General features: G+C 35.7%; 1 protein-coding gene across 6 annotated transcripts; it reads right to left on the reverse strand.

The window, feature by feature from the left end:
* Positions 1–858: 858 nt before the first annotated feature.
* LOC104892256 (putative pentatricopeptide repeat-containing protein At3g25970) lies at positions 859–12,435 on the reverse strand. Of its 6 annotated transcripts, XM_010678130.4 has the most exons (7): positions 9,850–12,435; positions 8,655–8,749; positions 6,257–6,428; positions 5,201–5,345; positions 4,429–4,593; positions 2,803–2,969; positions 859–2,445 (listed from the first exon to the last, which is right to left on the reverse strand). In XM_010678130.4, the coding sequence occupies exon 1, from the start codon at positions 12,317–12,319 to the stop codon at positions 9,875–9,877; it is 2,445 nt and encodes an 814-aa protein (XP_010676432.2). In that variant the 5' UTR covers positions 12,320–12,435; the 3' UTR covers positions 859–2,445; positions 2,803–2,969; positions 4,429–4,593; positions 5,201–5,345; positions 6,257–6,428; positions 8,655–8,749; positions 9,850–9,874. The 6 variants fall into 6 exon arrangements, 4 of the variants coding, with proteins under 4 accessions (XP_010676432.2, XP_010676430.2, XP_057250870.1 ...); XM_010678128.4 differs by lacking the exon at positions 5,201–5,345; XR_007274648.2 differs by lacking the exons at positions 5,201–5,345; positions 8,655–8,749; positions 9,850–12,435 and adding an exon at positions 7,823–8,541.
* Positions 12,436–15,652: the final 3,217 nt, after the last annotated feature.

Genomic DNA, 15,652 nt, shown 5'->3' on the forward strand with positions numbered 1-15,652 from the left:
TCAAAACCTATACCATGTAATTTCTAATTTTTTTTATTGTACATGGATTACATGAACTAAAACTCCCTAGGGAGAGCGCCACGTGGCACCGTTCCAGGTTTACGCACGCCTTTTAATATATTAGTATAGATTTTTGGTTGGCCGTACAATTTTTTTTATATTGAATTCGAAGTTAATAGAAAAGTTAACACTGTTGTACTTTGGGTGAGCAAACTGCAACTTTTATCAAAGTTCAGTACCCAAAAGTATACTTAACTCTCCAAAAGTACTACTTTTTTACCTTTTCCACCTCATTTAATGCTAAAATGGTCAAAAGGTACACCAAAATAAATTGAAAGAGACATCTCCTAAAACACAAATTATTATAATAGACGGTCTAATTTTAATATAAAATTAGACAATCCAAGCCTACATTCTCCTAACAAGCCCATTTCATTTTTCTCTAACCCAACACTATTTTTAGGTATATTGCACCATCCTAGTCACCCATTCTCTTCTCCTTTCTTTGTTTCCCTTTGAATCTCGAATTACAACAAACAATTTTTAAAACTAGTCTGACAATTTTACGAAATGGATTAAACTAGTCATTAAATAAATTAAATAATCTTAAAACTGAATAGATTAAATTGACCACTATATAGATTAAAATGATCACCAAATAGATAAAGTAGTCGCTATATTAAGAAAGATGGTCCATTTTCTTCTTAATATTGGATTTGAATCGCGCTTACTTTTAAATTAAAAGTAGATGATCTTTTACAAGACCAACTCCTCCTAAAAACTAGTGAAAACAACCCATAGCAAATAACAAGAAACAGCCAGTAGAGATATTAGTCAAACAATGGTAGGAGTCGGACAGGAAGAATAGTTTAAATACTAGTCAAACATTGTGGATCTTACGCGTTTACAAATATCACATACCACTTCCCAAAACCCACTCATCACCGCATCACTCGCTTAATAATTGTATACTAAACTAACAAAATAAATAAAACTCGTGAGGAAATGATATTAGATAATATAAATTAATACCATTATACCTCCACTATATATAAGCCCTCCACTTCATTTCTTCATACACCAACAAAATTAAAACCATTCTATTTTCACATCATAGTAGTATTCATATGGCTCATCTTACTCTACTCTTCCTAACTTTATTTTCTCTATTCTCCAACACTTTTCTTAACCAAGTTTATGCTTCATCTCCTAAACCAAAAGCACTAGTTTTACCAATACGTCAAGATGCTGCTTCTAAACTCTTAGTAGCCAACATTTATGGTAGAACTCCCCTCATCCCAGTCAAATTTATTGTCGATCTCACGGCCCGTCACTTATGGGCTAATTGCGAGACCGATTATACCTCATCGACCTTCAGCCAACCCAAGTGTAGTTCAGCTCAATGTAAAACGGCTCGTACTAGCTATTGTTTTAATAATTGTCAAGGAGCTAGACCATTTTGCCATACTAATACATGTGGGTACTTATTGGAGAATCCAGTATCCCACCAAAGTACTATTGGTGAGTTAGCTCAAGATGTCTTTGCTTTCAGTTCAACCAATGGCCTCAACCCTGGCCCATTGGTCCGCATACGTGACTACCTCTTCACCTGCGCGCCATCGGCCTTGGTTGAATTACGCTTGCCCAAAGGTGTTCAAGGTGTAGCAGGGTTGGCCCATTCTCCCATTGCGTTACAAAACGTGCTTGCCTCTAAAACTGGGATTAAGCCTATATTCACTATGTGCATCTCATCCAGTACCTCAGCTGATGGGGTCATTTTCTTTGGCTCAGATGGACCTTACAGTTTCCTCCCAGGAATTGATGTATCACAAAATCTCAGATACACACCACTAACCATAAGCCCGTTTGATGAGTATTATGTAAATGTCAAGTCCATCAAAATCAACCAAAAGCTTGTTCCTGGCCTCAACACTTCTTTGCTATCAGTAACAGACACGGGTTCTGGCGGCGGAACTGTATTCAACACACTGTTGCCTTACACCATACTAGAAGATTCCATTTTCAAGGCCATAACTTCATTCTTTGCTAAGCAGCTCTCTAAGGTGCCACAAGTAAAGCCCATAGCACCATTTGGGCTGTGCTATGAGTCCAAACATTTCTCGTCAACTCGGTTGGGCCCTGGCGTTCCTAGCATCGATCTCGAGATGGAGGGTAAAGACGCAGTCTGGTCCATTTTTGGGCTGAACTCCATGGTGGAGGCCCAGCCTGGGGTGTTGTGTCTGGCATTTGTGAATGGTAAGAATGAGTACAGAGCTAAAGTCAACATTGGAACATACCAGATGCAGGATATTCCACTAAAATTTGATCTGAGCAAGCAAATGTTGGGCTTTGGTGGCCCACTTAGCGGAATCCGGACTCATTGTGAGAACTTCAACTTCACCACTGCTGCTTAAATGCCTCAAAAACAATCATGTGGGTTAAATTCTGCAATAAAAAGAATGGCAACCAGTTGAGTTTGCTAGTAGTTTATTGTGTCTGAAACTAACTGTAATATGGATATGCATTACAATTTTGCAATACGATGTTTCTTATTCAGATTGATACCAATGGTTCATACAAACAATATAAGAAAAATAATACCAGAATTCAGAAAAACCAAGCAACAGAGTTTGGCACACTGTATCAGACAACTAAAATGTCTGAAGACTTATCAAACAAGCTGGAGAAAACATTTATTCGTGTTCTAAATCATTGACTAATTTTGCAGGACTATATAAACAGCCAATTAATGAGCACTGGATTCGTGAGTAAATTATGTAAAGATTGTGAAGAGCGCCTTACCTTGTCCTTAGCCGTTAGGTTTATTGTTCATAACCAAATCAAGGCAAACGTGATACAACTTGATGACCCCCAATGAAGTCGAACTTTTACTATTCTGGGCAACCTTGGTTTGGACATTCATTTGAATTCGTAACTAGTCTTCCATGTTGTGAATCTCACGAGTGGGTCTAAATGGGGAAAAACAGAAACGAATAGTCATAAGCTCAAATAACTAATTGGTTCACTGTGAGATATAGAGGGTCCCATACACTTCTTCCATTATTGAATATGAAAAGTCTGCAACTTATACTATGTTTATCAGCCAAAGAACTCTACAGTTAGTCACTTTCCAAGAACTTTTACTCTTTGTGCACAACCAAACAAGCACTATAAATTCTTTCAACGGATGATCCACCATAAACTACAGAGCAGGTTCGAAGTTGAAACCACCCTTCTTTTTAGAGGAAAAGCAGGCAGGGGGGAATTATATTAAATCACTTGTTTAAGTTCTGCTCACACAATGGAATTTATGCAGTTGAAATCACCACATAAAAATGAAAACAGTTATAAATGAAATACATGCTGTCGGAATCTAACAATTGCCACTCCTGATAATAACACAGTTAAAAAGCTTCTACAGATCAGAAATTTTGACATATATGAACTTCATGTTTCACAAAACTGTATATTTATGAGCCTAATCCAAGAAATACAATTCCTAAACCATTCTAGACTATATACGAAATAAACTTAAATTAGTATTTAGCTTGAGTTGAGAACCCTTACTTTGATCACCCCCATGCCCCACCACCCCCAAAAAAACAAATACTAGAATAAACCTACAAAAAGTTTCAGATAATTATCAGAATGCAAATCATTACTACGATTAAATGATAATCTAATTAACTAAAATTCTATCAACTATGGTAGTATTATCACTATTTCTAAATGATAAGTCCGCATTCTACTAGGGTCCTTCACCCTTTATAGTTTTTCATCTCAACCATCCTATAGGTTAGTCCTTAAAAGTTTTTCGCCAATGGTATCATTAAGTAGAGTCAATATGGGACATATAAAATTCAATTTTTCTTTATTAAAAATGGCTCCTTTTTTATCAATGGAATGATTGGTTCCTGTAGGGTTCTATTGACATAATGGAGATTCTTTTATATCAAACAGCATCACTATAACAGGATAATAAAATAATAGTAATATGGTCAAGAAAGAAAAACGGAGATCTAATCTTTGACATGTGCTTCTTCGACGAAGCATGGAAGACTACTAAAAACAAAAAGCTCCATCTAAAGAAGTTTCCTTAACACATTCGAAAATTGAAGTACATGAATGTACAAATAAGTCCAAATTATCCAGTGTCAATGTCTGAATAAATCAACTAAAAAGATTCAGCTGTCTAAATAATCATCAAAAATTTGTTATAGAACTAAATGCTTTAGCTGGCATGATTCCCTAACCAATATCAACACGAAACTTCCATGTTTATGGATCAAAATTGCTTCCCATCTCAATCATCAAAAATACCACATCTATATATATACAAGTCCTCAAGGGCAAAGCTAAAGCAGCAGTTAGCATCTTCTCAAATAGAAAACAAGAAGGAGAAAGGATAAACAAAGAAGTTTTTATTACCTCAATATTTTCTATCATGGGCATTAGTATAACTTCACCAGTAGCTACTGTTGCTGAAAGTTTTGATGGAAGAAGACCTTTACCAAGAAGAGGGCAAATCAAGGCAGTCATAGCAGCAAAAGCTTTCCATTCCATTCTTCATGTACTGTCAAAAGCTTCCTCAAACTGAAACCAATCAGAAAACGAAAAAGCGTAGAGTGTATTAGAATTTAGAGATATCATTAAGCAATGTATGCATTATTTGACCATGTAACTGCAATCAACTATAGAAATATGAGATTCATTAATTTAATTGATCAATATTTTGCACTGATTCTTTTTTCATTTCTAGCATGATGCATGAGACCCTCTTTTAAAATGACCAAATTTAAGAGCAAAACAAGCTCTGCAGACCACCAATGTGCTACTTCAATGATCCACAGTTTATTATTGATTATCCTGACGTTGATATATAAGAAAATTATAGCAAAGATCAAGACAAATCCTAATATGAGTCAGCATTGCATCAATTGTCAGCTTATTTAAGTTAGACAAGGGAATAAAATTCTGAAACATTAGCATTACTGTACAAGTGCACCTAGTACTGTAAATCTGTAATGCAGTTATAGGATGTAAAGCATTCACATACTTCATTAGCTAAAATTACTTGCCTTAATGGAGTCTCCTTCTGTACTTTATTTGTTTAAGTGTGATCCAGAATTGGTTTATATGAAATGCTGGATTAGAATATGTAACGTTGCCATGTTGGATAAGAAGCTAACCATATTACAACCTTATAATTTATTACAAAAGAAGGCGAACTCCATATCTCCTGTGTTCACATCATAATCATAACTTAGACCCTCGGTAATTGTGTCCCCATATCTCAATGTGAAAACAAGTTTATGACATCACATCACACGTTTTGTAGGGAATGCCTGTTAGGATAGGATGATCAAGTTACTTATGTACTTTGAAATAGCTGCCCTTAAAAATCAGAATATATCTCGTCAAAGTCATGCACAGTTAAGAAAATCACTAGGGCGTGAAACGTGCTACATGAATCAGCATTCTGAACTCCTGATAATTGGCAAGTAGCTAACAAATGCAAATCAAGTATAACATGCTTCCATAGGTTGAAAACTAAATAGGGGAATCCAGCTAACCCCAACTCCACCCCCCCCCCCCCGGCCCCACCCCAAAAAGAATCAGAAGAAGAAAAAAATACTAAAATGCTACTGCCTGCAGAGGTAGACACAGACAAGCATCAAGCAATAATAGCTTTTTTGTTTGGCTTATAATCCCTACCTGGCTACCTTACTTGCTTCTAATATAATATGCCCCTAATATGAGTAAAATAGAACTTTATTGGACATACAGTAGATTTCCTAACATTAAGCAACATTACTATGATAGAATGGAATTATAAAAAATATTCCTTGAATAAGACAAATATCTTCTTCCCAACAGAGTGTATAAGATATAAATAAAGAGCAGTTCCACAAGAAGCTTCCTCAATGAATCCAAAATCACAATACATTAATGATTAGATGACCAGAAAACAGATACCTCACATGTAAATTCCCCAAACAAATTTCATTTGTCATAAAGGTGCCAAAAGGATTACAAATCCAGAAATTGCAACAGACATGCTCCCCAACCAACGCCAACATGGAAAGTTCAGAATTTATACATGTTGCTTCCGCACCCAATCTCAAGCAGCAAGAACCTAAATTAATTAAGCTATCGATAAACTATATATATGCAACCACCCAAGGCAAAAGCAGCAGCACTATCCTCTCAATATCAGGCTAGAACACAAAAGGATAGAAATAGAAGATCAAATTACCTCAATATAGCCATCATGAGCAACAAGATCAGTGGCATTTCAAAGGTAGCTGCGGTTGCTGAAAGATGTTGTGGAGGAAGGCCTCTACAAAGGAGAGGGCACATAAAGGCAATAATAGCAGCAAAAGCTTTCAACTCCATTCTCCATGTTCTTTCCAAAGCGTCCTCACAGTCTGACGACAACCATCAGCACAACATAAAGAAGAGTGCAGGAGAATAAAAAAACATATCAAGGATCATTAGTTATACATTTATGTAGTCCTTGACTGTGTAACATCAATTGGTTCTGAATATGGAATTCATTAATTTTTAGATCAATGATATTTACTTTATTGCCTTTCTCTTGTTTTCTTGATTTAATTTTTGAACCAATCTAGTTGGAGTACATGTTACTAGAACCAAATCAAGGTTCGTGTTTACCATGCCGTCAAATCATGGCAAAGCTTGTGAGTAAATATACAGCAAACAGAAGAACAAACAAAAAGGTAAAAAATGTCATATCCAGAAAATTACATGCAGCAGAACAGCAGGACTTGTAATAAGCAAACAAGAGAACCCTGCCCACCCACCCCCTAAGAAAAGAAAACAAAGATTTGTTTTCACATCGACAACCAAACTCTAATCGGGTGGCAAAACAGATAAGAGAATTATAATCATTTATTGAAAAGCACTCAATTGAAATAAAGCTTTAGCGTTAAGCATGACCAAGCAAGAATGTCAAGCTTTTAAGTGAAAAGCTCTGAAGTGTACAATGTGACATTAAAATCACTACACAAGTGTGCAGCTTACATGTTAAAACTTATGATATGCAACCTTGTATCTGAGCAATTGTTTAAACGCTGGATCATGCACACTGAAGAGTATTATTAGGTAATATATAAAATTATGTCCAAATAGTAGTCATCTTTAACAGAGATACATTACAATGAGTACGCTTCTACAGTTCACTTGTCTTGTGTATTAGGTTTACAGCAAATATGCTGATGATATTTACTCAAAAAAGTGCGGAGGGAATATGATATAGATTACTATAATTCAATTGATGTTCTGTAAATCTGGAGTGTAAATGAATTAAGACCAGACAAAAATCTTAAAATTACAATTCTTGAATCTTGGAACTACATCATGCCTCGCTTCTAAGCCTTCTATTGTGCGTAGTAAAAATGTAAACGGCAAGACAATTATATGCATGACATAGATAAAATCTCTAGCAAACTGCACATTTAATTTGTCCCAAAACCTACCAGCTAAGAAGAGCCAGACAATTTGCACTAAGCTTGCATCCTAATATCCACCATGGTGATCATTTGTTTGCTACTAAGAGCAATTTTAGCAGAAAAATATGCCTGACTTTTTGGCTGATAAGCTCTTGTGTCCTAACTCCTAAGGCGAGAAAGTCAATAAGTATATAATCAAAGTATACAATAGTCAATAACAAATGCAATAACGCAACTCATATACTTCAAATAGATTTCTTATTATCTTGAAAATAAGAGGGAAAGCTTTGTGACCACAAGGCCTTGTTTGGATTTTTTTTTTTTTCCATAAATCTTCACTATCAACATACCTTTTAAATAATTTCTTGAGCTCCTGCAACTTTTGCAGGAAGAAGTTAAGTTTGTTTGAGACCCTTTCTTTCAGCTAACCTCCTCTTGCTGAGTCTAGATTCCCCTTACATTAAATCATCTCAATATTGTTTATCATCTTGCACAAGTGAGAAAGTTCTTTGCAGTTCGGATTGTCGTTTGGAGGACATTCGATGGAGGAGCAAGAGAAATCCATCACCGATGCTCCTGGGGAATCTCCCAATTCGGAGAATGGCAACTGGCATTTTCGGTAATTAATCGATGGAAGAAGGAAGAGGAAGATTCGGAGGAGAGAGAAAGTCATGGTGGTGGGAGGAGAGAGAAAACTTAGAGGTTTTAGAAAGTCATCAATGGAGGATAATGGGATGAGAGAGAGAAAAAAAACCTAACAGCGTTAGGGTTCTGTCATTAGTAAGGGTATTTCGAGCACAAAGTCAGAGGTCAAATGTATCTGAGAAATTCCCCAAACTTGAGGGGTAATTTGAGAATTACGTCAAACCTAAGGGATACCTAAGGAATTTTCCCTTTACATTTAATTTTCTATCTCCTCTTTTCCCCTTCTTAGTTCTTACTCCTTGATACTCTTTCCGATTAATGAAATCTATCAACCGCAAAATCTCATTTGCTCTCCATAGAAACACTAAAGCAAAGAAATAGTTTTGACAAGGAAAATCCTTCACGCCACAGTATAATGTCCATGTCATTAGTATTGATATGAATATAGCATATCTCAGATGACCAGAGGCCCAGGATATAAATTTATATGTTAATCAAAATGACAGCTTAGTCGTGATGTAGAAACACAGATTTTACCATTATGGTCTGCATGTTGTGTAAAGTAAGTTGTCCATGTCTTAGCATTTAGCAGTGTTCCTTAAAGCTGCTTCACATTGACAAGATCATCAGTCCTGTAGAAATGAGAAAAAATTAGGTACTGCTAGTTCTTAAATATGTATGCCAAGTTACTATCTGCTCTAGCTACACACGGCCCAGCAAACTCATAAATTGTTATTCTATACTGCACAGGGGGTATTTTTCCTTCATTCATTCCCCGATAGTACCATTCTAATTTATCCATGAAACAAGAAGTGGTTTACAGGTTAATAACTAAGCAACCGTATCAGAGAATCCTTAGTTAATGATGTAGAAAAGCAAGGACAGACTTAAATGCAAATTAGCATGAATCTTGTTGGAGGCATTGGAGATAGCAGGATGGTGTACACATGTGGTATTGACAAGTGGTAACTAGACAGATAAAAGAGAAAAGATCATAAATAAGTGAAGAGCCAAAAAAAGCAACCAACCAGGAACTCCACCTATATCATGAAATTTCCTGCCACTGGGACACTAGCTAAGAGAGCAACATAAGTATGCTGAACAGCAATATTATGATTGGTGAATCCTCACTGGATTAGCAGACCGGAAAAATTTTCTCTCTCAAAGATCAGGCTACTCGGAAAAGAGCCTATAAATTTCTATTGAGAACTCCTTATTTGCACGAGCAGAGTGTGCTGTTATTTTAATTAGTCTTATGCATGTACCAGATTATTAACAAACAAGACCAATGTGAATTTCATGCAGCAGACTCTAGAGAGGTTCACATGTTAGACTAGAAAACTGGTTGATCCCAACTATCCATGGGAAAGCCAAAGAGAGAACTTTAAGTAATAGAATTTTTTTTATCGTGCACAATAATATTTTATCAATGTTATCTTAAGCATCACTGGAAATCACCCTGTTCTAAGCAACACGAATTTGTCGTCTTTGACGCCATGACTAACTCAGAGATTCAGCGATCATAAAGGCAAGAGAGAGAACTGAAACGCAACCTTGAGGGGAGCAGTCAAGAACCACATTTAGACATTGTTCATGCCATATTTCATATAACTGAGATGGTAAAGTTTCCCCATGAACGTTATCCAAGATTAATGTTTCACAACAGCAAATGTCATGTATTAAATTGCATCTTCAGGGCTTTTCATAGATGTTACAAAGATAGATTACATACAGTATGACAGGATACCCTCGATAAGTCAACAAAGATCCACAGAAACAAAGGAAACTTCTGTTTCTTCTGACAGAGATAGCATTTGTTGGGCAATACTTTGCAAATGAGAGTAGATGTTCACATTCTCGAGATGATAAGTATCCTCAGCCAGAAAGTGGTAGACAGATCCTCCAACTTCAATCCAGCTAGAACCCGGTTCCTTGTGTATGAATTTCTCTTTCATCTCCCTTCTCAATCTTCTTACAGCATCCCAGTCATGCGCTCTAGCATAAAGATTTGACAAAAGAATGTAGGCAGAGTCATTTTCAGGCTGCAACCTAAGAAGTTCCTTCGCTGCAACTTCTCCAACTTCCAAGTTACCAGAATTATGGCAGGCTGACAGCAAACTCTGCCACACCTGAGCATCAGGGCTTACAGGCATTTTGTCAATGATGAGCATTGCTTCATTAACAAGGCCAACTCGGCCTAACAAGTCAACCACAGTAGCATAGTGTTCTAGACAAGGGACCAGTCCATGAAATTCAAACATAGAATTCAAATAAATGTTAGCTTCATTCACGAGTCCAGCATGACAGCAGGATTGAAGAATTCCGAGATATGTTATCTCATCAGGCTTCACACCTAGTTCATTCATCTTTCTAAACAGGGGAAGAACTTCATTGTAACAACCATGTTGAGCATATCCCGCAATCATGGCATTCCACGCAGCCAAATTATGGCTAGATATATCCATAAATACGCTCTGTGCGTCAGAAATGCTTCCACACTTGCAATAAAAATCAATGATAGCAGTTTCAACAAACTTATCACTTCCAATCCCAGATTTCACAGCCAAACAATGAATACCCCTTCCTTGCCCAAGATTTGTCAAAGCACTACAAGCTTTAAATATTATACTCAAAGTAACACCGTCCATTTCAGACCACAGGTTCATTGCAGATTTGAAGCACTCCAAGGCATCAGCAGGGCGACCTACAGTAACAGCTGTGGCTGCCATCACTTGGAAATGCCCAACATTAATTTCTTGTATCATAAATAATACCTTCTTTGCCTGATCCAAGCAAGAGCATTTACCATATGAAGATATCAAACAAGAGATCATTGAATCATCACACAATAATCCAGTTTTAATAATGTATGAGTGGATTTGCAGCACAAGATCAGCATATTGAGGGCCTCTAAGTGCGCCAAGAATACTAGCAAGGGTGTACTGATCGGGTTGAACACCAAGATCACGCATCTGACCAAATACGCGTAGCACAAGACTCAGTGATTCAATTTCAGAATACCCCCCAATCAAAGAATTCCAAGATATAGAATCATGAAAAGCCAATTCATCGAAAACTAGCTTAGCATCATCCATCTCTCTGCACCTCCCATACATGGAAATAAGAGCATTACCAACAGATATAACTGTCAAATACCCAGCCTTGTGGCAAAGTGAATGAACCTGCCTCCCAGCCATCAACAACCTAGGGTCCTCAATTGCTGATAAAACATTAACAACAGTAAGCTCATTTCCTTCCACATTATTCAACCGCATTAATTTAAAACCCTCTAATGCTTCACTACCATCGCGAGACGCCCCAATCCTAGCAGTCCACGATACGACATCCGGATTAGCAATTTCGCCGAACACCTTAAGAGCATCAAGTCTACCCCCACACCTAGAATACATATTCATCACCACATTACTCAAATGAAGCGAACCACCAGAAACCAACCCAATTTTATGAGCAAACCCATGAATTTGCTCACCTTCCCTAACCTCCCTCAATGCACCAACCACAGCAGTCAAACTAAATTCATTCAATTCCAACCCTAACCCTCTCATTTCCACAAAAATCTTTCTACCCTTCTCAAATTCACCATTCCAAACATACCCATTAATCATGGCAGTCCAAACAACACAATCATAATCCAAACATTCCTGAAAACATTTCTCAGCTGATTCAACACACCCACATTTCCCATACTTATGAATCAATCCACTAACCACAAACCCACCTAAATTAAACCCAAATTTAAAACAAACAGCATGAAAAACTATGATTCTTTCTAAAGTATCACACGATTTAATCAGAGAACTCAAAGTATACTTATCAGGTCTAAGTCCAAAACATGCCAACTTATTGTACAAAACAATGGAGGGTGGTAAATCGTGAAATTGCGCGTACCCAGAAAGTAAAGCGTTGAAGGCGATAATGTCGACGTTGCGCGCATCGAGGAAGAAGCGGAAGGAGCGAGAAAAGTCGCCAGATTTGGAGAAATGTGTGATGAGAGAGGTGGCGAGGTAAGTGTCGAGGACATGGCCGGATTTGAAGAAATGAGCGTAGGTTTGGTCGGTGAGTGAAGGAGAGGAGAGAGAAAGAGAGCGTTTAAGAGCTTGAGGATGGAGATTTTGAGCAATGAGGTCTCTAATGGAGGAGAGAGAATGAAGGTAGGGAACGTTGGAGTGGAACCTCTTCATGCATTAGCGTCGCGTTATTATGGTTATGGAGAACTTGCAGGGGTTTTGAGAGGGTTTTGACTTTTGGTCATTGGTGTGTATCTTATGCTATGTTCTTTTCCGTATTAATGAAAATTCAATTCACTTCCGATAAAATATAGTTAAGTGCAGTTCAATTTAGTTAGTTTTTAGACTTTTTTTTATATAGTTTTCATTAATTTAAATTCAGTTTACTATAAATTCAATTCATTTCAAACAAATTACGTTCATTACAAAAGAACAGAGTTTTAGTATCTTATTTACCTATGTTGCACGGAGACATAAAACGAATATGAATACGGGGATGAAAACGGGAAATAACCGTTTATAAGAATCTGCATATGAAGCTATGAAGAAGAGTTTTCTTGAGGTTTGTGAAATGCTCATTCATTTCATATCTGAAATGGACACCACACGCGACTTTCATGAAGTGTCCATGCAACATATATACATAGTTAACTTTTAAATAAATTAGTATACATTTTTTTTTTTTTTGGCACCATCATTATTTTCTAGTCTTTTTTGTGAAATATGTATTTTTAAATACTATTTCTAAGTATTTCAATCTTTCTTATTCACAACATGGAGGTGAACTTAGATACGAACTTTCTTTTTTGGTTTGTCTTAATACTAAGCAATAGTTATTCCAAAATATCGCCACACACATAGCGTGCATAAAAAAACTAGTTATTTATATTCAAGGTATAAGGAGAAAATTAGGAAACGCTTCTTTCAAAGATTTGCCTGAATCTATTAAGAAAATTGAGAATATATGTGCTCATAATAATCTATACTCCATAATTCAAAATTCATGTGTGTTTAATGCTTTCTGGTTCAATCATAGATGAATAAAAATGTATATTTTCCAACGAAGATAAAACAGATGAAATGAATCTCATCACCTTTGTAAGAGACATGTCACAACTAACAAGTACTTACTATGCCTACTTTTAATTGCGACATGGGGGAGGAACTAACGATATGAAGGAGGCAGAAGAGATACAGAAATACATAGCGGGATTTAGAGACCTATATAGTGAAGAAAGATATAGTAAAAAAAATATAAAGAAGGATTCATGTGATAAAGAAAATACCAAATAAATTAGTGTTTTAACTAATTTGAAATTGACATAAAAAGACAGTGTTGCAATTAAAAAGTAAACAAAAGAGGTATATATCTCACACATACTACACAATACTTAGTTACCAACACAATAAAAATAAGGGGAAAAAAAGTATATTGAATATGAGTGGTTGGTAACTAGATGGATCAAAATGTCAAGTATGTCATTGCCAATCAATAGGAGAAAAGTGATCAGGCATAATGACAAACAATAAGCCACATTTGAAATCTTTTGACCCTTTCTTTTCTTAACAAAATTAATATTTTTTCATGTTTCTCTTATTTTCTTGACCTTATATAATAAAGCTTGTTCGTTAAGGATTATGAGTACTAATATACTCTATTTGACTATACTTTCTAGCATCTTTAGTTCTTTTATGTAGATATTACCTAGTCTAATTGTTCAATTTTTGTAGGAGTAGTATTCAAGATTTGAAATCAAATTCCGTTTATATCACCACGGTTTTGTATTTTATATATGTCGTCTATCTGTAATCTCTTGATGTAAAAATTTAAGGTTTCATCCAGTCAAATAAGATATAATAAATTCATTTAAGACAATTTCAAGTGCAAAATACGCATCTTAAGTTGGACAAAAACTTAGGCCGAAGTACAAAATTTTTAGACTATAGAGTATAGACATATCATTCTTCTGCTGTTCTGCATACTATATGAATGTCTAACACAATGTGACCATAACTTCGATAAATTTGGGGACAACTTTTTCGTACAATAGCCCTAATGGCCCATATCTCAAACCCATCATGAGTTAGCTTATTTAAGAAGCTCAACTTGAAATTTGCATTGAATTGTTTTGCCCAAATTCAGATTTTTTCTTCATGCTCTTGTTGAATCAATCCACGTGTTCATTTTTATCAACAATAGTCTCTCTAATCTAAGGACACACATAATGCTTAAACATGATCCTAAGGTTTTGTACTACAATGTCTATTATTTTATAAAAAAAAAATAGCATTAGAATTTAGACTTCTGAAAATGTTCCAAACCAAAGCAGAAAATCAAATAAAAAAGTTGCGTTACCACATTATAATCTTTTATAGTTGATAAAGTCTCATAAAGTTGTTAAAATTTCATCCAAAACACAATCTATACAAATATAGTAAAAAGCGTGCGTTACAAGTATACACGGTACGTGGCACCTCTGTTATTACACTATAATTGTCTAATGTGTATCTAAATCATGTCAATTCACAAAATTAAAATTAGCTTGCACCAAGATTTAAACCCGTGATCTTTTGATAGAATACATTACACATTCACTATCTCAACCAGCTTTCAATCATGTTTTAAGTGTCCACATTATTATTTTTGTACTTTTTAAAATGTTGAGTTTTCCTTAATATACTTTAATAGAAATAAAAAAATCAATATCAAATTCGAAAAACAATACCAACTCAAGGCAATGTCCGAACCCAAATACTAGTTTTGTGATGGAAAAAAAAAACCGGCTTATAGAATATAGTACTATAAAATAGGGCAAGTAAAAAGGTATGAAAAAGAGAGGCCCAATGTTGAAACAAGGCCACATGCACATACGTCCTTAATTTCTAAATAGGGCCCCTCTTTTCAACCCTCCTAAATCCTAATATGCCCTCGACATGTTCTTTTTTAACTTTAGTCTCTAGGTTTGTTAAGCCCTATGCCCCACAAACTTTTAAGCCTTTGATCCAGAATAGTCAGCCAAACAAATACATTATTCAACATATTTCTAGTGCTGCTTTTTACATAAAATTTTACTATTATGTTCACCTGTTGAACTTATGGACTGTGGATTGCCTTTGCCGACAATTTTTAATTTTCTCAAAGGGATGCGAAGAGAAGGGCGGTTGGGTGATTTGAGTATTGATTTTCTTCTTCGGAGGGTTGTTTAAATTAGGAGATTTCTACCACATAAGGTGTATTTTCTTCATTCTAGATGTTTGATTAGGTTTAATCAAGGTTGAGTTAGTTCAATCTGGTGAAAATATAAGGTAAAACTAGGAGCGATCAGGGTTAAGTAGTCCGATTCAAATAAATTTAGATAAAAATAATACATTATAAAGTTATCTAGTAAAAATAACTTTTTTGAAATATAAAGAACTAATATGACTTAGAAATTAATTTCTCTAACTGTTCAAGTCCTTTTTGTTGCTCTTCTTTGTTCTCCTACATACCAGAAAATATAAAGCTAG

This window comes from Beta vulgaris, chromosome 5 (assembly GCF_026745355.1).
Source record: "Beta vulgaris subsp. vulgaris cultivar EL10 chromosome 5, EL10.2, whole genome shotgun sequence".
In the NCBI taxonomy this organism is placed as follows: Eukaryota; Viridiplantae; Streptophyta; class Magnoliopsida; order Caryophyllales; family Amaranthaceae; genus Beta; species Beta vulgaris.